Source organism: Bos mutus, chromosome 14, assembly GCF_027580195.1.
Source record: "Bos mutus isolate GX-2022 chromosome 14, NWIPB_WYAK_1.1, whole genome shotgun sequence".
NCBI classification, from domain to species: domain Eukaryota; kingdom Metazoa; phylum Chordata; class Mammalia; order Artiodactyla; family Bovidae; genus Bos; species Bos mutus.
The window spans coordinates 27,296,865-27,324,249 of NC_091630.1; the positions used below are offsets into that span (position 1 = coordinate 27,296,865).

General features: G+C 43.8%; 1 protein-coding gene across 5 annotated transcripts in view; it reads right to left on the reverse strand.

The window, feature by feature from the left end:
- Positions 1-17,421, reverse strand: part of SYBU (syntabulin) — an 85,222-nt gene extending 67,801 nt beyond the window's left edge. The window contains exons 1-3 of one of the 5 annotated variants that reach the window (XM_070382184.1): positions 17,369-17,421; positions 16,765-16,845; positions 14,823-15,027 (exon numbers count right to left, since the gene is read on the reverse strand). In XM_070382184.1, the coding sequence (XP_070238285.1) occupies positions 14,823-15,027; positions 16,765-16,788 (229 nt within the window). In that variant the 5' untranslated portion in view covers positions 16,789-16,845; positions 17,369-17,421. Of the gene's footprint in view, positions 1-14,822; positions 16,690-16,764; positions 16,944-17,368 lie in introns of those variants that run through there. The other 4 variants (XM_070382185.1, XM_005902657.2, XM_005902658.3 and 1 more) reach the window with 4 other exon arrangements.
- Positions 17,422-27,385: the final 9,964 nt, after the last annotated feature.

Genomic DNA, 27,385 nt, shown 5'->3' on the forward strand with positions numbered 1-27,385 from the left:
CTGACTGACTGATACTTTCTTCCCCTGGAGACGGGAAAGGCTACCCACTCCAGTATTCTGGCCTAGAGAATTCCATGCACTGTAGTCCACAGGGTCACAAAGAATCAGACACGACTGAGCAACTTTCACTTTCATACTTTCTTCTAGATTGTTATAATTTCAGTTTTCATGTATATTAAATCCATCTGCAATTCATTTTAAAATGCAGTATAAGGTTAGATGCTGTTATTGTTTTCTTAATTTTTAGGAAATGTATCCTTCCCATATTACTTGTTAATGCTTTTCTGGTGAAAATTTGAAAGCAATGAATATTTTCTGCAAAGTGAATATATATATGTGTATAGGTGTGTGTATATATGTGTGTGTGTGTATATATATGCACGTTGTGTGTGTGTGCTATACTATGTCCAACTCTTTCAGACCCTAATGGACTGTAGCCTACCAGGCTCCTTTGTCTATGGGATTCCCCAGGCAAGAATACTGGAATGGGTTGCCATGCTCTCCTCCAGGGGATCTTTCCAACCCAGGGATCAAACCTGCATCTGTCTCCAGCATTGGCAGGCAGGTTCTTTACCACTAGCACCATCTGGTAAGCCCCTATACATATATATGTGCTGTGCTGTGCTTAGTTGCTCAGTCATGTCCAATTCTTTGCCACTCCCTGGACTGTAACCCGCCAAGATCCAGGCAAGAATACTGGAGTGGTTTGCTATGCCCTCATCCAGGGGATCTTCCCAACCCAGCAATCGAACCCAGGTTGCCCACACTGCAGGGAGATTCTTTACTGTCTAAGCCACCAGGGAAGCCCATGAATACTGGAGTAGGTAGGCGATCCCTTTTCCAGGGGATCTTTCTGACCCAGAAATCAAACCTGGGTTTCCTGCATTGCAGGCAGATTCTTTACCAGCTGAGCTACCAGGGAAGCCCATATATATATACAACCCACATTTAAAAATATTAGGATTGCCTAAGTGTGTGTACATTTACTGATATTTAAGGTGTCTAACAACCAGTGCGGAGAAGGCAATGGCACCCCACTCCAGTACTCTTGACTGGAAAATCCCATGGATGGAGGAGCCTGGTAGGCTGCAGTCCATGGGGTTGCTAAGAGTCGGACACGACTGAGCGACTTCACTTTCACTTTTCACTTTCCTGCATTAGAGAAGGAAATGGCAACCCACTCCAGTGTTCTTGCCTGGAGAATCCCAGGGACGGCGGGGCCTGGTGGGCTGCCGTCTATGGGGTCACAAAGAGTCGGACACGACTGAAGCGACTTAGCAGCAGCAGCAGCAGCAACAGCCAGTGCTATCCAACACGTTTGGTGACAATTATGATGACCAAGTCCCAACTTCAAGTTCCTAGTAATCTAAAGATTATTGATAAAATATTTCTTCAAAGTCCAAGGAACATCTTTAAAACTTCTGGTTCATTTTTGAATTTAGATATTAGAGCTCATTGGTTTTCCAAAATGCTGAACTAAACAATTCCAGAAGAACTTAAAAATAACAGCAGGCGGAGGAAAATGTGGTTTTGTGCCATAAGGTCTTGAAACATTCAGTTATGGTTTGATGCTGTTCAATGTTCAGTTGCATAATTTGGAGGAAGAATTATTTCCATTTTAAAGAAACATCAAACTATATAGAAATCTAGTTGATTTTCATGCATGACAAAGGCGTTTACAGACAACTTACTCATCTGCTCAACAAATATTTACTGAGTATCTACCATGTGCCAGACACTGTTATAGGTGTTACTATTTACTGCTCAGGAAATATTTACTATTTATTGGTCAGGCAGGAGGAGAAGGGGGTGAGGATGAAATGGTTGGATGGCATCACCAACTCAATGGATATGAATTTGAGCAAACTCCAGGAGATAATGGAGGACAGATGAGCCTGGCATGCTGCAGTCCATGGGGTTGAAAAGAGTCGGACATGACTGAGCAACTGAACAATAATTTACTGCTCCAGACACTGACATTTCTGAAGATAGTCTAATGGGAAACAAGTAAAATGTCATAGTTTAAATTCATGGTTAATCTGAACCCTGTGAAATTCTTACTATAAACTATTCAAATGCTCTGAAAGGATATAGGTAAGATAAAAGTAACATAGCTCTCATGTCCAAGAATACTAGTTTTATATATAATTTTAATAATATCTCATTTTTATAGATGGGAAAACTAAGGCTTGGACAGGGTAAGAAATCCAGTCACACAGCTAATAAGGGATGAATTCAAAGATTCAAACTCAGGTTTGTCTGACTCTGAAGTCCCTGTCTTTCTCACCACCATGAGCTGTTTTCTAAATTTTTCTACCTATGTTTGTTCCAAGAGGAAACAGCAGAAATTTGGGGAATGCTCAAATTAAAAACAGACAAAGGAAGCTGCTAGAAAGAAGCCATCTCATTATAAACAGACCACAAAATCTGAGGCAAGAAACTCAAGCTGTTTCTAGTGTTTTGCTTCAACACAGTGACCGTTTAATGCATGCTGCTCAGATAATTTTGCACTGTAGGTTTTCAGTAGCAAAATTTGCAATTCTATTCCCTCACCTAATTTCAGCATCTTTTTGGAGTGAGAATTCAGAAGTCGACAAGGCTCCACCCTAAATTTGCTTCAGCATTATACAATGTGACACTAAACAATTGCCAATGTTGAAGTGTAAGAATCTCATTCATCCATCCATCCATCCCACAAATAATTACTGATTTCCTATTGTGTGGCAGATAGTCCTCAAGATATTGAAAATGTAATGATGACCAAGACTCTAAGATCCTTGTCCTCAAGGAGTTGACATTCTAGAGGTAGAGAGAGTTGATATGCAAGCTAAAAAAAAAACAAAACCACGTAGGGAAGAAATTTTGATTGTGATGTACTGTTAACAAAACAAACTGGGTGATATTAGAGTAGCTGGGTGGGAGGTGGGAAGATATTTCATTAGACAGATTGTCATGGAAGGCCCTAAAGAGGTAATTTGAACTGAGATGAAAAAAATGAGAAGAAGCCAATCATGGAAAAGGCAGGGGAGAGAAAACTCCAGGGAGAGGGAACAACAAGGAGTCTGGTACACTGAGGAACCTGAGAAGAGACCAGAAAAATGTGAGGGCCGAGGACTGATGAGGAGGTTGAAGGAGGCAGAAGTCTGAGCATGCGCACGACTATAGGCAAGAACCCTACGTTTATCTCAAGTGCAATGGAAGCTATCATACGCATTAAGCAAGAAATGACAATCATTTGGCCTGTGGAGAACAGACTATATTAGTGATATTAGGTCTCACTAATATTTATTGAGTGCCTACTAAGAACCAGGCATGTTTAGAACACTAAACCTTTAATGCAATTTAATTAACTTAATCTAATATCCTCTTGGAGACAGGCGCTAACAAGATGTACTGCAGTCCACGGGGCTGCAAAGAGTCAGACACGACTGAGCAACTGAACTGAACTGAATAAGATAGGCATACAAAACTAGCACTACAAAGCCACTTCCCTGAGGCTACAGTAAGCTGCGGGTATGAATTCAAAGAGGTCAACTCCAGAGTCTCCTTCTGAACACCCATGCTGTGTAACCCCTTTAGGAATGAAGGCATGGAAGCAGTGAACCCACATGGAGACCACTGCATAGTGGAAATGAGAGAAGACAGTGGTTTGACTGAGGGAGTAGTAGTAAAAACTGAGAAAAGGAGATGGATTGGGGATACATTAGTTATGACAATGAAAAGTAGAAGGTCAAGAATACTTCCAGGTTCTTTGCTTAAGCAACAGAGAATATGGTGGTCATTTCTGAGTTGGAGAAAAATGGGTTTATGAGTTTACAGAAGGGGAAATTAAGAATTCTGGTTTTGGTGGGACTTCCCTGGTGGTCCAGTGGTTAGGAATATGCCTTCCAATGTAGGAGGTTCAGGTTCCATCCCCAGTCAGGGAACTAAGATCCCACATGCTGCAAGGCAATTAAGCCCATGTGCGGCAAATAGAGAGTCCACGTATTACAACTATCAAACGTGTACCACAACTACTGAACACGCAGGCCACAACGAAGAGCCGATGAAGAGCCCACATGCTACAAGGAAGACCCAGCTCACCCTCCCCCGCAAAAAAGGAATTCTGCTTCTGCTATATGCTAAATCTTAGGCACAAATTAGCCAGGACACTGGAGATATCAAATAGGCAGTTGGATATGTGAGCCTAAAGCTCAGAGGGGGCTCCCCAGGTGGCGCTAGCAGTGAAGAACTCACCTGCCAATGCAAGAGACTTAAGGGTTCAATCCCTGGGTGGGGAAAATCCCCTGAGGAGGCTGTGGCAACCCACTCCAGTATTCTTGCCTGGAGAATCCCACGGATAAAGAGCCTGGCGGGCTGCAGTCCATGGGGTCGCACAGAGTTGGACATGACTGAAGTGACTTTGTGCGCACACAAAGCTCAGAGGAGAGGTTGGATTGGAGAGCATCACCATCCTACAAGTGAGGGATGTAAAGATCTGAGCCCTTGGGGAGGGCAGGAAGAGAAGAGGACTGAGGACTGAGGCATCCGGACACGGTGAGGCTGGAAGGGGCAGGACGGAGCCAACAGGAACTCTCAAAGGGGGGCCCGAAGGAGCCAAGGAGGAACATCTTTCCTAAGAAAGAGGCTTGTTCAACTGTATTGACTCATGCTGGGAAATCAAGGAAAATGACGGCAGATAAGAGAATGTCAGATCTGCTAATGTGGTCACCCCCATGCTTGACAAGGACAGATTACAGAGATAGGATGTTGGTGAAGTTCTGCTCGTGAAGAGGAACAGGGAAGTAGAATGGCAGCTGCAAGGCGATGAGGGGGTCAAAGGGAGCTCATTTACTCTGAAGGATGTGTAAACAAAAGCATATGTATGTGCTGATGGAGGTGAACTTGTTAGAGCAATTGGAATGAAACACCTCCACTAAGACACGTAACCTACGTCCACAAAAACCAAGCAGAAAACAGAGAAATTATTTAATGAAAGTTTCCCTGGTTTCTTGGAGACAAAATAATCATTTCCCATATAAACATTCCCGGGATTTCTGAGCTATTCTGGAGCCTCGAGTGCTCCCATAAAAGTCATTCTGGTGCAGCCCTGGGCAGCAAAAGAGGCTATTTGGTGAGGCAAGGTGAGGCAAGCCGGTCTCTTCACGGGACCTGTGCTTTCTCTGAAACGAAGGCTTCTACTTGGTTTTCCACCAAGCGCCAAATTGTCTCATTTGTAGGAGCAACCACGGGGGGAATTTAGAAGGGAAAACAAGTTGGTCCAAATAGTCAGCGTAGCATAATGACACATTTATCTAGGCATTTGGGTGAGGGAGCAACCGATGCTGAAATTGGGAACCAGGTTGGCTCAGTCACTGCCAGGAGACAGGTGAGCCCTGGGAGGTGGGGGGTGGAGTTCTTCTGTCTCGCAAGCTTTTATTTCTCCTGCTCTTTCTTTCACAGGGTTATGATCTTTCCAAAATAGGGATGTTACTAATGCTTCTGATCTTCCCTCTCCTTAGTGATAGGAGTTTATTTGCAGCTTCTAAATCATGGGTTTATAAAGACCTTTTTTTTTAAGGTTCCTTTTTGGGAGAAGATAGCAGACAGGGAAAGGCAGGGCAGGAGGGGACCTGGCAGGTAGGACGGAAAGAAGAGACACACAGAGAGTCAGACAAGGAAGCTATCTTTTGATCTCCTGAAAACCTTATAACAAGGAAACCCGAAACCACTCTGAAGAAAGAAAGTGAAGTTGCTCAGTTTCTTTGAGACCCCATGGACTGTAACCTACCAGGCTCCTCTGTCCATGGGATTTTCCAGGCAAGAGTACTGGAGTGGGTTGCCATTTCCCTCTCCATGGGATCTTCCTGACCCAGGGATCGAACCCCAGTCTCCCACATTGTGGGCAGATACTTTACCATCTGAGCCACCAGGGAAACCACTCTTAGGACACCTGAATTACAGGGACCTCTCTTGTAGCAAACCCCTTTCCAGGTGGCACAAGTGGAAAACGATCTGCCTGCCAATGCAGGAGATGTAAGAGATGCAGGTTCAATCCCTGGGTTGGGAGGATCCCTTGCAGAAGGAAATGGCAACCCACTCTAGTATTTCTTGCCTGGAAAACTTCCACGGACAGAGGCAGACACTCTTGTAGCAATGCAAATCTTTTCCCCTTCCTTTCTATTTTTTCTCATATTGAGCATTTGAAGATAGCGATGATCAGATGCAGTAAAGCATTGAAATGGAGAAATGTTGAAGTACGTTAAGGAAAAAAAAATGCTTATTATACAGTTTAATTCCTACATCTTGATCTTTCTATCTGAAAACAAAAGAATTGTTTTAGAGAATATATATGAATCAGGGTATTAGTTTTTTTAAAAAAGATACAAACACAGGAAAGAGAGAGAGATGCTCAGGAATAAAGTTCATTTCAGTGACATTCAATAAATGAAATTCTGAATTTTGAAACATCAGCCTCAGAGATGAAATGTCCATCCACAGAGGAATGGCTGAATAAATGAAGCCTTCGATCCAGAGGAACCCTAGCTGTCAGTACAGTGAATGGGGGCACCTCTATGTACTGACAAGCAATGACAGGTACAGGTACCGCCTAGAATACACACTCCTGGAGGGCAGGAGTCCTGTCAGGGTTGTTCATCACTGTTGTTCAGCTCCTAGGATAGCACCTTGTCCACAATAGGTGTTTGATAAATATTTTTACTTAGAAAGGATCACGGGTCACTAAAGCAGGATCTCACTTTAGCAAAAAGCAATGTAAGTGTTATTACATCTACTCTGACATATGTGTTTGCACATAGATCTTAGTTTTGAATTGAAAACATATAATCATTAGCATTAAAGAATAAATAACCCTCACACACACCTCAGGACAACTAGAAGGGCAGGTTAGGGTCCACAGGGTCTCAAGAATTCTGAGGGCTCTGTCAACACCTAAAAGGAATCAGGGACCACCTGATTCAGGGACCACCCCAGGCTAAAGAGAAGAGAATGAAGCAGGGCCAGCTGGGAAGGAGGCGTGCTGGGAAGATTCACACTGAGCAGGGAAAAGCTGAAGGACGGGTTTCTACCAGGTGCGGGTGAGAGCTGGGCGAGCCCCCATGATGAGCACTAGGAAGTTTGGTTAGGGTTCTCTAAAAAGAGACAGCAGTCAGCCTGACATGACTGGCCTCCTGCAGCAGGAGGAGTATAACCCGGGCAATGAGCAGAGGACAGGCACCTCGACCACCCAGCAGTGCATGGAGCAGCTGGGAAGGTCTCTGCTCCGAGAGACATGCGGTCTGACAGTGTCTCCAAAGCAGGAGATGCCACAGTCCAAGCCCGAGGGCTGCAGAGGTTTGGTGCAGTTACCTTGCGTGAGTGCTAGCAAAGCCAGCTAACAGTACAGGCGCACCCAGCAGTCTTGTCTCCCCTGGGCTTGAGTAAAATCCACCACCTGGGTGGTGGGGCAGGGGGCTGGCCTGGGTCAAGTTGAGTCCTGGGAAATGTGGGTATGTGGCTTTGTCCTGAATTCCTTCTTCACTCTGAACTGGAATGCTGTTATCTAGACGAAGTGGGTGCCATATACTGAGATGGGAATCCAGTGGGATGAAGAGGTGAAGACGGAGAATCCACCGTTAGGTTTGGTGGTGCGGTGAGGATCCTGAGAATTGTACAGGTGTCAATTCAGGGGGAAAGAAGGAGGAAAACCTGACTGGAGTTGCATGAACAGACAGCTTAGGCATCACCTCCTCCAGAATGCTTTGCTGATTCGCCAGCCTTCCACCTCTCCTGCCACCAGGCACACAGTGTGTGCACACCTCACACACTCATACAGATGTATACACATACACACACCAATCACTACACACATGCACCTCACCCACACTTCTCACACTTACATATACACACACAGTTAAATAAAACATAAACGGGATGGCTATTTTTCCTTCCTGGCTTCCAAGCACCAACTCCGGAGTGGGATATTTTCTGATTTTCTTAGCAAGAGAGCTCTCCTCTAGCTGTCACAGCACTGGGGGCCTGTTCCCTTACACCGATGACTCTGATAATTAGACACTGAACTCCTCTGGACAGGAATGTTTCTTTCCTGTAATAAACCAATTATATCCCCTGGATGAGGGCATGGCAACCCACTCCAGTATTCTTGCCTGGAGAATTCCACGGACAGAGGAGCCTGGCAGGCTACAGTCCATGGGGTCACAAAGAGTCGGACACGACTGAGTGGCTAACAATTTCTATTACCAGACATGTCCGAAGGTGACTACTTCTTCGCTTTATGCCATTTCTGTTCACAAAAGGTTTCACACGATGCTTTACTTTAAGATGGCAGGGAAACCTGTGTCAAGCCCCTTGACTGACTTCAGCTACTAACATCTCTGACTTCTCTTCACAGCTCAAGACCTTTATCTCAAGTGCAGCAAAGCCTAATCTGAGTTCATTCACCTGACTCACCCTCCTCCCCAGTCCTGCTACTTCATCTGGGTTCATCCAGTGGAAATTTAGATGCATTCCGCTTGAAACTGGTGACTAAGACACACACATTCTGGCTTCAGTCCTCACACTTATTACTTTATCATTTTTCACTTAGACTGTCACCACAGTGGCCTTCAAACCAGGCAGGCTCTCACCATCATTCTCTGTCTCCTCCTATCCAATCTCCCACATGTAATCAGAAAGATTTTTCTAAATTATAAATCTAGTCATAAACTAGAAAACCCTTCCCTGGGGAAAACCCTTCAGTGGCTCTGGAGGATATTAAGGAATTGCAAAACAGCAGTCCAAGAGCCAAATCCAGCTACTTACGTATGCTATTTGACCCATATAGTGGGGGGGGAAAGCACTGAATTTTTAAAACTCTGACTATTGTTAGAAGGGGCATACACTGTCCAGTTCTAGAGTCCAAACCTATTGTCATCTAGCCAGGTGGCCTCACTCTTTACGTTACGGGTTCACTTCCTGTACGGACCTTGGACCTCAGGGATCAAGTTTTTCACAAGGTGAACAAAGCCTTTCCTGCTCTGGTCCTGCTCACCTTTCTAATCTTATTTCATGCTTTTAACTCAGGTCCGTGGATGCCAAGGCTCATGTTTATCTACTACACCACACTAACAAATGCTACTCCTTTGAACCCTTGGGCTTATGAAATGTGAGAGGCCAGTGCAGATAATAAACAGAGCAACAAACTCAAACTACAAGGAAGGAGTGTGTGTGTCGAGTGGGTGTGGGTAAAAACGAACAGATACAAAATCACTGAGATAAAGGCAGTTGTGTGGGAAATGCCTCCACAAATATCATCCCATTTATTGATATTTTATCAGAGTGAAGGCAGTAAAATACTTGATTTTTCTAATCCCTGTGTTTTATTCATCTCTGTACCCTTAGCCTGACCCTTAGCAGGCACTGAATAAATGCTTATTAGATTAATTCGTTTTTATGGAAGTTTGCAAAAAGTTGAATGTCTTGCTACTCCCAGGCCTCAGTTTCTCTTTTTTTTCCCCATCCCTCTCAGTGAACCTACTGGGTGTTTAGGGCACATTCATGTTGTACCCAGTACAACTGCTTCCAATGTACCTCAAATCATCCCAATGCCAAAATAAGTAAATGCAAAAGAATTAAAAGTCTGGCCACAGATAGTATATCCAGAAAGAGGGTTATCCAGGAAAATAGAGGAAAGAAATGCTTTCTCCTCCCCTTAACTTCTCTACCATCTGAACACAAGTTAAGCCCACTAAGTAGACATAGATAATACTATCGCTAAGACTAAGGACATGAGAATTGTAAATACAGACTGAGAAGCTGTAATTTCCAGGAACTGTGGAAGCATTTTCCTTGTCCCATGCCATGGGTTTAAACAGCTTGTCTAGCCACCACTTCTGCCGTCTTTGATCCCTGTTCATCTTGGGATGCCACTGGGGCATACCCCTCACATCCCTCATACAAAATCCCTAAACACATGCAGACCGCAAAATAGAGAGGCTCAGACTTCACTAGGTAAAAGTCATCCAGAAGGTCTATAAAATACAGATTCCTTGGCCCTTCCATCCTGGAATAACAAGCTAGGATAGTGCCAAGGCATCTGCATTTTAAACCAGCTTTCCTGGGCATCTGACTGTAGACAAACACCACACTCTGAAGTGATAAACAACGTCACAGACGTGAGAATTCTACAGCATGAAGGATGTTCACAGTAAGTACCACAATTTGCTCTCAGGCATGGTCCAACTCCAACCTTTCACTGTTCACACTAAGTAATTTTTTTTTTATTAAATGGCAAAACCTTTTGTTCTTGTCCCTCTAATTGCAGTTACCGCATCCTCAAAGAAGCACTGTCTATGTGCCCTTCATTTGCGAGCTGCTTCATTAGGTACTTACTTCTGAGGCTGAGGCAGCTAAGCATCAGAAATATGTATCATGCCACAGAGCCTAGGTCCCATGCTCATTAAAATGATACTAAATTCTTAGGGTTTTAGTTGTTCTTTTTTTTTTCTTCACAGCAGGTTGGCAGTCATTCAATTATAGTGTAATTCAGTACTGCAGCTCACTTCAGTTTAATCACTTCATCTCAATTCTGATCATTATATTCAAAGGCTTACTCTATCCAGATGCCAAGTTTCCTCAACTGGACAAAAGCATAGCAGAAATATTTCTGTTTGGCAAGGCAAAGCAGATTTTTGGAGGCATTATCATGCCTCGGCAGGGCACTAGTCAGGTTGTAATTTGCCGTAATTGTTCTTCCCACAAACAGCCACAATGATTACCTCTAGGTCACTGCACCCAAAGACGGAGTTCTTCTCAGCCACTGTAACTACCGAAGTTATTTCTGCAAACACCTTACTCAGAATTAGACTGCAAAGAATCAGTTTCTCAGATGCTGTCCGTTCGGCTGATTGATCTGGGATATGCTTTTTAATGGGTTAGGCCATACACTTGACTGTGTGCACATTAGAAACATGGAAATAACTCAGAGCAATCACTGGTCTCCCATAAAACCATCGGTGTGCTGTATGCATCATTTCCCCCACCTGCCATGTTTACAAGGCGCCCCAAGGAGAACTAGCCTAAAGCCCAGCAATCCATCTGCCTCCCAGTTGCACGGGGTAATTATTGCCTCAACTAAGCAAAGAGAACTGCGTGGCATGCTGCTGATCACGTCAGGTGACTGCTGTAAGTGACTGACTTACCCAGGTCATTAGAGTTCCTAATAGTGGCCGGAGTTGTGGCCACAATGACAAACATACAAGCACAACGCCCTAACAACAACAACAAAAAGGCGGGGGGTGGAGGGAGAGAAAAATGGACAGAGGCCTAGATTCAATGGGCCACACCCAGAACACAAATCACAGATGTGGGTTTTTGTCACTTCTCATGGGCATGTTAAAACAAGAAAATGGGGAGGGGGCAGGGAGAGGGAAGGAAGACAGGATGATTTTATGAGAAAACATTGGTTAAAAAAACTGACAAAAAATAAAAGAGAGGACATAAAAACAGGGTTTTTTTGGTTTTTTTTTTTTAACTTTTTAAACTGTACTTCCTTAGGTACTTTTTTTTAAAGAAAGCATTAGTCAACATTTTTTAAGAATGCAGTTTTTTCTTTGCCATACACACAAAAGAGGGCCTGGCCTCCAACACAATATAAACCTAACTGCGCCCACCTGAGGTCACAGTGACTAAGTTCAAATACAAACTGTAAGGAATAGACTCCTTTAACAGGAGGATGATGTCCAAGTGCAAAAACACACGTGCTGACGAAACGCACAAAGCATATGCATCTCTTCAGAGAAATTCTGCTAGTAAGAAGCCATTAAGAGAAGAGCCCTTTGGGGACACACCCCAAATGAATTGCAAAAGGTCACAGACAACTTCTTCCCTGTGAAATGAGATCAAGACAACAGACAAATTAGCATACAGAATCTCAAATCATTAAATGTTCCTTGTCAAGGCTCCCGTGGGAAGGAAAGGGAGAAGGCAGTGGAGAGAGAGAAGGAAGAAAGTAGGTAAAAAATGGACAGGTCACTCTGAAAATAGTGCAGGCTTTTAATTTCATAGATCAGCAAAATTAAAGGAAAAACGTGAGGGTGGAGGACATTTCAATATGGAGTTGTCATTTATTTTGCTGAAGTATAACTCCAACCACTGTCAGGATTTTTTGTTATAATACAAATGATAGGGAAGCCAGACTCTCAAAATAAAGGATAATCCTTTATAATAAGTAAATTTAACTTTATATAAACTCAATGAACTATTCTTTTAAAAACTGAGTATCTTAGGATATATGATGCTCTTCATAATTTACACAGCCTTTGATACAGATTTAGGGAAAGAATCTAGTTTGTAGTTTTAAAACTGTAATTTTCAAATTAAATTGCATTGTGATTGAGCAACAGCATTCTCTCCCATTTAACTACCAGATTGTAAGAATTCCTCTTTCTCGTTAGTAAAAGGTGATGATTTATAATAAAGAAAACAAACTAATGCAGAATGATCACAATAAAGTTAGGAAGTTATGGCAGTAACAGATATCTCTACATTATTTGAGTTTCACTGTAGCAATGGATGGTATTTTTACGATTTGCATGTACACAGTCATGTGCAGTCTCTCACTTAACTGCCATGATAATCAACATATTTTGTAGCTTCAGCGTTAAAGTGGCTGGATTAAAACCAGCTATTTCCCCCTGCTGGTTGGACGTGTTTTACATTCTCAACTTCACTGCCTGCAGCTTTAATACTCCCCATAGTACTAAACCCATTTATTTCTCATCCACCAACTGACCTCTGAAAGCATCATTCACGCCCCACCCCAAAGACCTTGCTCCTGTCAATTTTAGTCAGCACAGCACTCAAAAGCCATCATGGGGTTTTACCAGGGCTCTTAGGAGAGGAAAGTAAAGAATGACAAGGCACCAACCCAAAACTTGGGGAACTGCCAAGCAGGAAGATGAGACCCCAGAACAGAGAGAGTCTTATCTGCAGGCAGGATGCAAGACTGAAGATCAAAAGGTAGGTTTATAGACACCGGTCATTAGACGCTTGTGCCACTCAATTCTCAGCTAGTTAATGGCACAAGGATCAATATTTACTTTCGATTTTCATGTACAGCATTATGGCCTTAGTGGGAGACAGGGCTCCTGGGAAGAAGGGTTGATCCAGGAAATGGGTCTTGGAAAGAATGATTCATGGCTGAAATTAACAATTTTATCTGTTTGCCAAATATATTTTTTAAGATCTGTCTGGGGCTCTTTCTTTTGCTTTGACCAACTTTTTCTTTTTTGCTGGTAACACTGCTCATGCTAAAGTCAGTCAGAGAGAAGGTGATGATGTGGAGAGAATTTCAGGAATAAATGTAGAATTGAGTTACGCAAACAAAGCTGTGTGAGTATGAAATGATAGTCCCCTGGGTTCATCCACATTCAGCAAGAGTGATTCCTGAGCTCGAAAAGGGACTGAAAGTAAACAGCATTACATTCTGCAAACACCACTTTGAGTTCCAGGAATTTTTACTGCTCCAGTAGTTTTCCTTTTGTTTTCTTTCTGGGAGAATGTCAAGCAAACCATCAGTGGGTCTCCATTTTACAGTGGATTCAGCAATAATCAGTTTTAAAATATAATATTTTGATATAATATTTTCAAAATCAAACAGAGAATCTGAAGCATTATGGAGAAAAGGATTTAAAAATAGGCAGCACAGTATTTCTAATATACAACTTATGTACTGGGTGGAATTATTTTGTGAAAGTATATAATAAATCTAAAGCTACGCTTTTAAAATCCCTGAAAATGTAATCACTGGTACTAACTACAATGGAATATTGTATCCTGCTTAATTAGGGCATTAATCATAGCACCTTGATTCATCTTTCCCTTTTCACGAATGTGTTAATCTTCAGATTACATTTTCCCTAAATAAATTCTAAGAATTATCCTTTGTGAAACATTCTTCATGAATCATAATATGGTCACTCCTTTAAATTTTACCCAAATTCCTAATGCTTCTCAAATAATATAAGTCTTTCTAGGTCACGTGCTTCAGTTTGTATGATAGAGATAATGCAGTACCTCTAGGAGGTAGGAAGGGATCTGTGCCCTTAACCAAATATGCTCACAGCTCTAAGGAAACTTTCTTAAACATGTATCAAAACTGACATATGTTCTCGTATTAAGAACCATCATTTCTCAAGCACCTCTGCAGGGCAGGCCCTGCGCTAGGAATACATTTAAGTATGTAGTCTCTTTCAACCTCTCAGCTACTCTACAAGGTAGGTATTATCAACCCATTTTATGGCCGTAACAACTGAGGCTTAAGGAGGTTAAGAAACTTGCCCAAGGTCCAACACATTGTAGGGTTCATAGAAAGGCCAGGCCTGTAAGTTCAAAACCTGTTTTCTTTCCCTCTAAAATACAAGGTCAAGCCAGTACTGGGATATAAGCCACCTTGATCTTGACCTCATTCATTAGGACTTGCTTTATCTTTGGGGATTTCAGAAACAGAAGTACCCAGGCTTACAAAGATTGTTTGCATGAAATGTAAGCTACGTTTTCCAGATTTAGCCAAGAAATATATTTTACAGTCATATAAAAAGGAAGTTAAGATTTCATATAGAAAATTATCAACTAGAATAACATAAAAATGGGGATGAAATTCCATGGGGTTGAACCATTAGAAACTGCTGTATCCCTAGGTTACAAGAGTCAAAAAGATGCAGCCTCCTACTATTCATCCTAATAACAGACATCTGCTCAGAGACTGTAAGAGGCCCGCTCCAGGTCCACTCACAACGCACCCGCAGTGTACTCACTTCCTGCCTTCGTTCCCGTGGGTACCGTACCTGAGCAGAAGCTGTTGCTGCTCACGGTCCTCGCTGAGCGCCCAGAGCTGCTGGGGTTGAATTCTCTGCTCTCTTCCTCCGAGAAGGGAGACTCAGAGGCGGGGGACACCTTGTGCTGTTGCTGAGGCAGATGGGGCCGAAGAATCAAGCGGGGAATCCGGCTTCGGGCAATCTCCTTCTCATGATGCTGTACTCTCAGCTCCTTCTCCAAATCGGACATCAGAGAGAAAACAAAAGGACACTTGTTGCCCCCTCTGAACTCCAGTCTGCTCCTTCTGGGCTCAGTGTCTGCGGAGCCACATTTCTGAATATTAAATCTTCACAGAGCAGTCCTTGTTTCAGTAGCTAAAATCAGCTCCAAAACTCTTCTACTGAGCTAAGCCTTCTAATTTATTGAAGATCACACGCTGCAGCATGGATGTGTGTACACACACACAGACACACACACACACTTTCAGCTGCTAGCAGGAAGGCTATTCCTTTCTCACACGTCTAACTCACCTTGCCACTCTGGCTCTTCCTACCACATTCAAGCTTTCAGCTCTCTCAAAGGCTCTTTATAACTCAGCACACTCTGATTATTACTCGATTTCCTCCAGACTTCCATTTTGCTTTCCCTGAATTAGCTGTGACAATTTGACTCCTGTTTTCCTGTCTCCTGACAAAGCAGACCACTATACCTGAAACAGTTTCCCTAGATAGATCATGCAACCTTATCTTTCAAGTGCACCCCCTCTTCCGGCCAGGATTTTAATTATTCATTAATATCCTGGTACACAAGGCTTGTTGCCAACAGAAAAGCAAACAAAAATTCAATACCGGGTAAGATGGCTCCGCCTTTCTCATCATGTTTAGCTTTTGTTTTCCTTACAGGACACTCAGATGAAGACATTTTTTTCTCCCTGTCTCTCTCCTTCAAAACACAGCATCAAGTGCAGAGGGCTTTGAAAATGCCCCCAAAGCAGTATCTCAGCAGTATTTTCCCATTTTTAAAGTGCTTTGCCAGCCATCATTTTGTTTAGTCTTTCCAACAACGGAGGCCACAGAGAGCACACTAATTTGCGTCCCTATTTACAGATGAGGAAACTGAAGCTAAAAGAGGCAGAGATGCTCAGCCAAGACTGCCGCACATTACCTAGAAGCAGAACGGGGGCCTGCAGTCCAGAGCTGGTCGGTCGGGGTCACCCCCACCCTCCCTTATTAAAATGGACTCCCAGGACGGGCTCTCTGCAGGAAAAAACCCATCGCTCCCTCCAACCTCTGCAACTGAAAAAGGGCTTTGGATTAGGTAACGAACACTGTGTGGAAACATGACCTTCTGCTCATTTCCACGCGGCTTACCAGGAAGGGTCGCTGCCAAAGTAAACACCTCTGAGAGGCCTTCACAGTGCAGGAATTGAAGGGAAAGTCCCAGCCGCCGGTAACTCCCGAGGTCGCTCAGGCACCCGCCCTATCCAGGGGCGAGAGCCGCACCCAGCCTGCAATCTGTGCTGTCACCCAGCAGGTATCACACGCCAGCCGCTCCGCTGGGCACCAGGCGGAAGCTGAACCAATGCTGGAGTCCTTATTTCTCAGTCACCAATATATCAAATCCTTTTTAGTCACATCACACACGGAGGACGACGATTGAGAGCTAGATTCCCAATCTCCAATTTCAGGGAATGGGATTAACCCTTCGGAGTCCATCTTTTTAATCCTCAGTGTCAACCCTCCAAACACAGTACTGCCTCCCCATCTCCCGGGTCTCGGATCTCATCACCTGGGCGACAGTCCCCTGCCTTCTTATCGCGCTCGCCACCTCGTCGTCCCCGTCCACCGCAATCCTAAAGGTCACCCCTCCAGCTCTCACCTGATCCGCGTCCCTCCCCGCAGTGCCCACCTCTCCTCTCCCTCCGGCGCTCGCTGACACAGCCATCGAGCCCTTCGGACGTGCCCTCCTTACCTTGGTCTCCCGAAGGGGTCCCATCGCGCTGCCGCCTGCCGGCTCCTCGCGCCGCCGCTGCCGCCGTCCAGGAGGTGGCACCTGCGGGCACCGGGAGCGAGGAGACTACGCTAAGCCGGAGCGCGCCGCGGGCGGCCGCTGCTGCGGGGCCGACGCGCCGCCGCCGCCGCTGGCGCTGGGCTCCGAGGGCGCGCCCCGCCGCCCCGCCCCGGCCGGACACGTGGTGCCACCGCAGCTGCCGTCGCACCTCCCTCTCCCCCGACCTCCCTCACCTGCCGGCCCCCGAGAAGGCTCCTCGGCGCGCCCCGCCCGCCCGACTTGGCCGCGGGCTCTCCTCCCAGATCCCCGCGCCTCTCCAGCTCTGCCGAGCCCGACCCTAAGAGGGGTCGCGGACAGAGGCTCGGGGCATCTTCAGCCCGGAGAAGCCCAACACCCCCTTTTGGGCACCTGGTATGGGGTTCGAAAGGGGTGCACGTGGCAGAGAAGAACCCAGAAGAGCTGTGACATCACGGAGAGCCAACCTGTACCAGAGGAAAGTTTTTGCCTGGCGGCCCCTCCCTGCCCTCCGGGTTTTCTGTCGGCGTCCAGCTTCCCGCACAATTACCTCCCCGGAGAGACGGGGTGGGTCGCCCCCCACCCGGACCCCCGGCAAGCCACTGCTGCAGGCCTGACACAGCATCTGGGTTCCAGGATCTCTGAGGCTGCGCTCCTCCTCGGGGGCTTTGCATCAGAAGGGCCTGGCGTTGGCGGCGCGGCACAGCCGCAGGGAGAGATCGGCTGGCTTGGGAAGCCGGGCTGCCCCCTCTTCAGCTCCGAACCACCGCCGCCCGCTCGCCGGGAGTGAGTGCCCGGCGCGCGGCTCTGGCGACGCCTCACTCGGGCTCAGAAAACCGGTTCAGGGCGGCACTCCTCTCGCTTCTAGCGAAGTGCCTATATGCCTAAAGTGACCTCTCTGAACTAAAAGTTTATGCTCGTTAAATTTGAGGGATAATACTAATAGCCTCGTCAAGTGTAGCTAGAAGGATTAAAAAAAACAGCTGTACCTACTGTTTGAACAGAACTTTCCAAAGGGCAGTGAAGTCTCCTCCAGCTCTTCCATTCAGTATTTGCTGCATCCTCTTACATGATAGAAAAAGCATTTGAGAAAGAAAAATACGTTCAAAAAAAAGCTCTAAAACCTGTCCAACTGAGGACTTTGAATAGGGATCATCCATCGTGTGGGTCGTGGGCCTTGATTTATTACACTTCAGTTTGATAATGCAAGTCTGCATATAATAATTTTGAGGCCCTTTATTTCAGAATTGGCGAATATTATAAGTAGCAATGTGGATGGAGAACAGTCTGATTGTTACATCCAGTGTTCTAGGGAGGACGGGAGGACGATGGTCCTTAAAAGTCTGAAGGTCTGAACCTGAACCATCTTGTTTGTCCTCCAAAAAGCATTTTTTCTGAGTCTTCAACTTTCAAGTCTAGGAATGTACAGTGAGTCTAGAAAGAGCTTGAAATCAGAAGATTAGTGAAATCAATTTGCCTCCTCTATATCCATAAAGAAGTTTTATTACATACATCTTCGTGTCTTTTCAATCTACTTAGCTCTCTTAAGCAGTGAAGTTGATAAGTCTTAAGACTTTTATTTTGTCAGGGAGAGGTGATTAATTCATACTTTTAAACAGCTCATAGCTATCTTAGATATGGGTTTCAGGAAAGTGACATTCCAGAACTCCTACAATTATGGGCCCAAATTATGAGCCCAAGGACATACACTGTCAGACAGTATCGAACTGTTAATGTCAAACTGTTAAGGTGTTTCTGAGGTCCCTCTTGAGAATTAAATCTGGGAGCGTAAAAGCAGAAACACCCTCCACTGAGTTGTCCAAGTCAGAACTTCACATTCTTGACTTCTCCTTCCTATGACCCCCAAATAGCAGAAACCACAAATGATCTTCATGCTACCCTAGAAATAATGTCTTGGATCTGATTACTTCTAGCCTCTGTTTGACCGCATTATCTTCACTTAGAGACTAAACCACAAATGTCCTGGATTATTACAATAGTGGTCTAACTAAAGTTGTCTTCCTTCCAACCTTGCCTCTCAATTCCTCTCTTGCCAGTTTTGCAATTTTTCCACAAGGCCTTTCTAGCCGTGCTTCTTTATTACAACTCATTAATGATTTCCCAGTTGTCCTCCAAGTAATACTCAAACTCCTGAATGTGGCATAAAGGCCTTTCCTGGTCTGGCTCTGTGTACGTCTCCCATCTCATTTCTCTCCACTGCTCTTCTGAGATCCTCCCTCCCCTCACCAATCCTGCCACTGCCACCCCTCCATCCACTGCCCCTGCCACTCCCCCTCCGCATACAAATGGACACCCCTCAAATTGTAGCACTTGCAGTTCTCAGGAAGTATCATGTTCTCTTTTCCCTCTAGACTACTGCACATAGTTGGTCCCTTTGTCTAGAGCATTTCTTGTACCCCACTACCCATCCTCCTCAACTCCTAAAGATACATTAAGTTTCATTTTAGAAACACCTTCTTCCAGGAAACCTCCCTTGATCTCCCCAAAAGACTCCCCTTACATACTTCCAGGACACTTGCATGCAATGCACCTGGGAAGAGCTGTTATGATTTTGTATCAGAATCCCCTACTTATTTGTCTGTCTTCACCAGGGATGTAGGCAGTGCCTAGTACAGGTCCTGACACCATGAGTGAGTGACAGTTGCTCAGTTGTGTCCAACTCTTTGTGACCCCATGGACTCTTGCCTGCCAGGCTCCTCTGTCCATGGAATTCTCCAGGCAAGAACACTGGAGTGGGTTACCATCTCCTTCTCCACCTGACACCGTAGGCACTCATATTTAACAGTCAAATAAATGAATCATGAATGAGTGAATTCTCTAACCCCTTAAGGGGCCCAACAGTGCAAGATAAAGAACATAGATACAACTTCTGTTTAGAAAATGACTCAGATAAAGCTGCCTCCAATATGTCTTTGTATTTGATGATGGGGTGTGTGCCTTAAAAAAATCCAACATGTGTTCAGTGAAAGCCTTTTACTGCAGAAGTGCAGGCCTTGAGAGGCTGTGCTGTAGCCCTGTTGTCACCATAGCAACCCTGCTAAGGGAAAGGCTGGTGATTTAGTGTTCAAACGCCTCTTAGCTCTGTACTTTTGGAACCCAAGCCTGTTTTTATGCTGTTCTAAAAGGCAAGTTTTACAAATGCTAATATCTGTCTTGCCTTTAATTTCACTCAAGTGTTTCTCACGTCATTAAGAGAAGTGTCTTATAACATTAGGATCACACCATCAAAGAGAGATAATCTAATACAGTATAATATAGTCAGCTCTGATCTGCTCAAAAATATCCTCTACTTTAATACTTATTCTCTGGTTTTCGAATTTTGTGGCTTTTCCCTTAGAAATGACTAGAATGCTGATTTTTTTAGAAAATAACTACTTTGAACATTGGAATTCTTCGAGATTATAAATAATACCCCTGCCCAGACCTAGGAAGAACAGGAGAGATAGGGTACGGCAGATTGGGAGACAAGGGATGTGTTTATGTAATTATGTTCCCACATCTAGGGTAAATTAATTGCTGTTTGGCTTATGTGAAATTTGCAATTAAATGATTCATGCCTTTCATGTGCACACAACTTTCTATTTTCAGAGCTCTCTCACATGTATAATCTTATTTGAGCCCCCCCAAAATCCTGTGATGTGCATGTCGTCAATCCCTGAAACCAGATAAGTCATAAAGGACAGGTTTTTCTTGACAGGAAGCCCCCAGACTGCAAACTTCACAGAAAAGACAATACAAATATACAAATGCACGGGCACAGAGAAAAAAAAAAAAATCTGCACCATTCAACCAAGATACCTCCCGGTCCCCCACATTCATTCGCTCACTCTGCCTCTCAGCTCACCTGCGAATGCTGGGGGCTCCCTCAGATTCAGTCAGGGCTGACAAAGCACCAGCTCCTAATCCTATCAGCGGTGTGAGCCAGTGCTGCCGTCTGTCTCAGTGACCCGATGTTGGGTGATCTGCACAGCAACAAGGAGCGGCTGACGTGCTTTATAACACGTCACGAAGAAAAGAAACTGCATTCTGGGGCATCCTGGGATTCTTCTTTTTTTTTTTTTGTGGTGGGGTGGAGACCCATATTTTTCTTAACCAGGGAGAGAGCTGCCTGCTTTCCCATAAGAGCATGTGTGAGTGATTCAACCCTCCTCTTCTCCTATGTGTTGTCGTTACTATATGGTTAAGGGATTTTGATGTTGTGAAACTGTAGTGGGTAGAATTCTGGGAGGTCACTCCCTGAGGAGGGGGTCCAGAGAGTATCTGAAGCAATCGGGGGAGTGGGTACCTGAGGCAAGACTGGCTGGAACATTCATTGGGTTCAGAGTGTGTCGATTATCTCTGCCCTACAAAGGAGTCTTCAGAGAGAGCTCTCAGAGGAAGAACAGGGATGAAGGGAAACTCCAGGTGGGGAGGCAGAAGTTGGGGGTTGGAGTCTCTGAAGGATGGTAAGGATACAGTCTTCTGCTTGCCTGATGGGGCAGCAGACATGAGGTAATCCTCCCCAAAGCTGTCTGTTTGTGGCCTTTTGTTTGTGAGAATCGGGGACGATATTAGCCAAAGACACAGGTATGGTGATTGTATCGAACAAACTGGGGAAACACAGATGGACAAGTATGCTTATTGGGACAGTAGATTAGAATGATGGAGATTAAGATGCCCAGAAAGTATGAGTGTCAAGGATGCCACTCAGATAGGAGAAACTGAGCCTTGAGATACTTCAAATGATGGGACAAGACAGGGAGATGTGTGAATCTCCAGACATCCAGAAAAGGCAGAGGAAGTTTTCTGTGAGGTCGACATAGGAAGGCCTAAATCCAGAGGCTGAATTCTGGGTCTTTCTTTCCCAGGAGACCAAGGAAAACCAGACAGTGTGAGCAGGACTGGGCCTTTCAAAGCTGCATGAACTCACTGGGATTAGCTAGCTACCTAGAGAGATGAGGAGTGAAGGCTGAGATTCTCCTCAGACCTGGCAGGGGCAGAACAGGTCCCTCAGCTGAAAGGCTCTGACTGACTCATTCAGCATCCACAGCAGTCTAGGCTTAGAAAAAAATGTCATAATCTGGACTCTCAGAAAGCAGGTCTGTGGTTAGATTTGTTACATTAAGATAAAAGAATCTTTTCTCCCTTGTATCATTTATTTCCATGAATTTGCTTTCCCTTCAGTTTTCTAGTAAATGTGCTTTTATATTTTTAACAGTAATTCTTCCTTTATTTCTGCTATAAGATTGGAGGGAAAGAGGAGGGTTTCGAGATTGTCTCCTGGAAGGACCAGAGCGGTTTTGCAAAATGGAGCAGAGCGCCCCTAGAGGCCAACTACTATGATGGCAGCTACAGGAGCCCAGGGGAAACCTAGAAGCACCAGCTAGAGGCACTGCTGGTCGGGGGTGGAGGGATTACTTCTGCAGTTGTGGAGCTGAGGACACATTTGATTTCTGCTTTATTTCCACCTCCTAGGCCATTCCTGTGAACCATTTTCCTTTATCACCAGAAATTATGTGATCTAGTGAATAAATTTAGTCTTTGCTATGTAGCTGCCCTGGTGGCTCAGTGGTAAAGAACCTGCCCGCAATGTAGGAGACCTGGGATGGACCCCTGGGTGGGGAAGATCCCCTGGAAAAGGAAATGGAAACCCACCCCAGTATTCTTGCCTGGAGAATTTCATGGACAGAGGAGCCTGGCAAGGTGCAGTCCACGGGGTCGCAAAGAGTCAGACATGACGTAGTGACTAAACAGCAGCGATGTAGTCGCAGCTCTTTTCCAATCCATGCAGAAAAGTCTGGAAGAAGATACACCCAAAATTTGGGAATCTGGTCTATGTTGTTTCACCTGCCCATGTTTCATCTGTCCTCTCTAACTCTTTCATCAGAGAGAAAAGAATGCTTTTAAAAATATAAATTTTAATGTTTATTTTTAAAGGTACTAAAACCACACAGTTAAAATTTTGACAAATAAAACAAAAATATTACTCATCATCTCATTGCCCCAACATCAATTATCCATATTCCTTCTGTTAGCATTTTTGTGTATTTGCTTTCAGGCTTATCTACTATGCATCAAAAATAGCACTGTTAAAATGAGAATATGATTCTAAGTGACATATGGCATTTTAGGCCTTCAACGCCATCATATCTGGCTATTTCTGGTTGACTGTGGTAGGCTAATACCGACTGTTCTCTCATAAAATACCTTCTGTTTGCCTTCTGATTGGGCACCAGTCCTCTGAGATAGGATGCTTTCAGCTTGTTGACAAACAGCTGGGGCTGCTGCTGGAAGTTCAGAGCACAGGCCTGGCTTCCCAAGTCCCTGGTGTCAATTACACTAGCCAAAAGTTTCAGGAAGAGCTGGTGGGGGGAGAGTTAGCAAGTCCAGACTGGAGAAATGACTCCAAGTTGGTAGGTTGGTAGAAACACTGTGTCCCTTTCTATTCAAAAGTGTCAGTACTAGCTTGCCATAATGTGATGTTAATTCAAAGGAGAGCAGGAACATGAAATGAGGTTCCCAAAGTCTGAAAAAAGATTTGTGATGGAAAGATGCACTTTAATAAAGGACAAGAATTCTCAAGTCCTAGAGACCAGATTTGAGTCCTCTGCCTCTTTCTCACTGCATGACCTTAGACAAGTTTTTAACCCCTCTGGGACTCAGTAGGTAATAAACCTTTGTCTCATGTTAGTTAAAAAAAGAAGGAAGGAAGGAAGGAAAGAAGGAAGGAAGGAAGGAAAGAAGGAAGGAAGGAAGGAAAGAAGGACGATCAGGTTGCACCTGTTAGTGTTTCTGGACAAACTAACTTTTCTCATCCTCATTTTCTCACCTATAAGAGGACTTAATAACAATAATTTGTTCGTACTACTGTTGTAAGGGTCAGATAAGAATCCATGCAAAGTCTATCATTTATGTGGCACACGGTTGGGACTTCATAGATATATTCTCTCCCTCAGGACCAAACCATTCCAACACTACTGGTGCCTCCTGCTTGATTTGCATGCTCATCCTAATGATTTTTATTTGAATGCAATTAAAGGAAAATGATAAATGTCCCCCAGATGACTTATGAGATACAAAGTGAGAAACAACTTTTCATTAGAAAAGAAGATGACAGGACTTTTCTTCCCAAAGGTGGCTGGGAAAGGTTAGAGCAGATGGCATGATAAATCGCCAGATATCTATCATGCATTCATTCATTCATTCACCCATCGATGTTTATTTTATTCCAATTCTGAGTCAGACACTAGTTTAGGCACTGGTTCAAGAGCATTCAAAAATGAACATGTTTCCTGTCCTCAAGTATCTCACAGCCTAGTTAACAGAGATATGGATACAGCCATCAGCTGTTACACTATTATTGTGTTAACACCATGAAAGATGACCGTCCCCAGGGCTTGCCAGCATGTGAATCAGACTGGACTCTGAGACTTCCGGGGGTGAATTTGGGGGGAATGAATAAGTTCTGTTGCAATTTTGGCTCCTTCAGAATTCCTTCCTCTTGCTCTCTCCTCTCTTCTTTCCACTCCCTTCCCCTCCCTCACTTTGTCCACCTTCTACCTCCACCTTCTTTCCACTTTGAAAGACTTCTGCCGCCCTAATTGTTAATTCAATTATTTAAAAATTCAAGAACACCATGTTATACTGCCACCTATTGGTTCACTGGTAAATTTCTATTTTGATACCTCAAGTTTCTTTGGTTTGCAACAAAGTTGTCTTCATAAAACAAACCTTCATTTCGGTCAAGTTCAGTTGCCCAGTTGTGTCCGACTCTTTGCGACCCCATGAATCGCAGCACGCCAGGCCTCCCTGTCCATCACCAACTCCCAGAGTTCACTCAGACTCACGTCCATTGAGTCGGTGATGCCATCCAGCCATCTCATCCTCTGTCGTCCCCTTCTCTTCCTGCCCCCAATCCCTTCCAGCATGAGGGTCTTTTCCAATGAGTCAACTCTTCGCATTAGGTGGCCAAAATATTGGAGTTTCACCTTTAGCATCAGTCCTTCCAATGAACAGGAAGGACTGATCTCCTTTAGGATGGACTGGTTAGTAGTATTGCCTTTATTGAAACTTTGAGCGCTTTCAGAAAACTTTCATAGTTTAAGGCCACACTCAACTGAATGCCAATAAATAGAATCAATATTCAGTGGGTATAGGATAATACTCACTTTGTGGTTCAAAAGACAATAGTTCCAAGCTCCTTTCATCTCTTTATCTGCTGAGTCACTGTAGACAAGCAAGGTAAGTCATGGGCAGTCATATGGTAAAGTCATGTTCTGATAGTGCCTACCTTGTATATTCCAAGGTGTATTTTTGAAATTAATAGACTTTTTGAGCAGTTTCTTAGTCTACAGAAAAACTAAGCAGAGGTATAGTTGTCATGTACCACTTTACCAAGATCTATTTTTTCTCCATTTTTATTTTTTAAATTATGAAAATATGATGACAGATTTACAGGAGACTTGAAAAATATAAAGTTACATATATTTCCACTATATATTACAATTATTTTTAAGTAGATAAGATTTTTAGTTGGAGTTTCAATATAAAAACTCTCAGAAATTAATAGAATTAATAGACAGAAAAGTAGAAGAACATAGTAGACCTGAAAAGCACTATGAACCAATTCAACATAATTCAGATTTATACAATTTTCACAAAATAGCAGGATACAAATTCTATTCAAGTTCCCACAGACTATAAACCAGGAGACACTGGAACCAATACACGGACATAAAACAAGGTGCAAAAATTTCATGGCCTAAAGGTATTGAAATCATACAGAGTCTGTTCTCTTATCAATGTGGAGTTATATTTGAAATTAGTATCAAGTAATATTTGAAAATAACCCACATACTTTAAAGTGCAATGTGACGTTTACCAAGAGAGATAAGATCTATTCTTTAACTTTTTATCTTTGGACACCATCCATCCCCTGTCTACCTGATTAATTAAGTATACTTATACCCTACTTCTAAAGAAGGTTCAAGTAAGTCCCTATCAAATGGTTGGACACCTCTTACTCATCCCCTGCCCTTCCCTATACCCCTGACCCATTTGGTTTACTTCTGAAGTCTTCTAAATCTCCATGGCTGAATCAACACCAAGACTTCTGGATCTTTCTTGGATGGTCTTAACAGTACAGCATTCCCTCTTATTCTTTATAGGGTCTATTTGACGTCTTTTTGGTGCTTCAAACCTACCAGTCTACCACTCCATCTCTTGCTGTGCAAATACCCTTCCATCCTGGTTGACTGACAAATTAGAAGCTATTAAGACAACTCAATCTCCTGCTTCCAGACCTATAAATTCACCTGCCTCCACCCCATTCTTCCCATGTCTGGTTCTGTAGAACGCAAGTAGTCTCTCTTCAGTACAAGGGTAATTCCTTTACCTGGGCTTTTCCACTTCTTAAGCAAAGTTATTCCATCAGTTAGTCCTTCTAACTCTCCAGGTTTCTATTTCCTTATCTACAAAATGGAATAATCACAGTACCTACTGGTGAGCATCAGAGGAGTTACTACACATGAAGAACTTGGAAGAGTGCCTAGTATACATTAAGCATTCAGTGAGTGTTAGCTGTTATTACTAGCTATTATACTTGTTTCTTTTTTTGGATAACTTAACCTACTTTTCTATCAGACACTTCACATCAGCATTTAAACATCCTGAAACCTTTCCCAAGGAAACAAATAACTCTCTAAACTTTTGTATCATTCTAGTATTACCCATTGCTTCTCCCCATTCATCATAAAACTTCTTTAAAAAAGTTGATATTCCCAGGTCTCACACTTTTTTGCTTCTTCACCCAACCCACTCATACACTTGTACCCACCATTCTACCAAACAGCTTTTGCCCTAAGTCACAAATCATTTCTGTGTGGCTAATTCTAATGACTGGTTTTTAATCTTCATCTCTCATCAGTCTTTGGCACAATTAAAGACTCCAGCATTTTTGAAACCCACTTGCCTTCCATAACAGAACCCTCCTGTTTTACCTGTTGACCCAGTATCCTTGAAGTCTGTTTCTTAAATATTGGTATTCCTCAGCCTGGCCCTGATCCTCTTATGCTTTTATCCTACTGTTCCCCCGGTAGCAACTTTCTTTTCAGTTGCTTCAATTACTATTTATACACAGATCTTCCATAAATTTAATAAATTTTTATTCCATAGCTATCCCATAAGCCATCTGGAAATCTCAGGGTCCAAAACTCACTGTATTCCAAATGGAATCCATCGGTACTTCCTCTTAAGGTGGAACTTTTTTTCCTGAGTTCCTGAAGTTAATAAATGATATCATTGTGCAGACTCAGGAAGCTGGACGAACTCTCAACTCTTCTCTCACCATCACCTTTACAATGAACTGGAACTTAACTCATATCTACTCTACCTCTTAATTATCCTTAAAATGTGTTCATTTTTCTACCATTTCTGACTGCCTGGATTTCTAATCAAGTGCAGAGATTTGTCCCTTTGGTCCATTTAAAATAGCCAGAATGATGTCTTTCGACAAATCTGATCAGCCCCTACCCTGTATCCCCCAGCCCCAGTTGAAACGCTTCAGTCT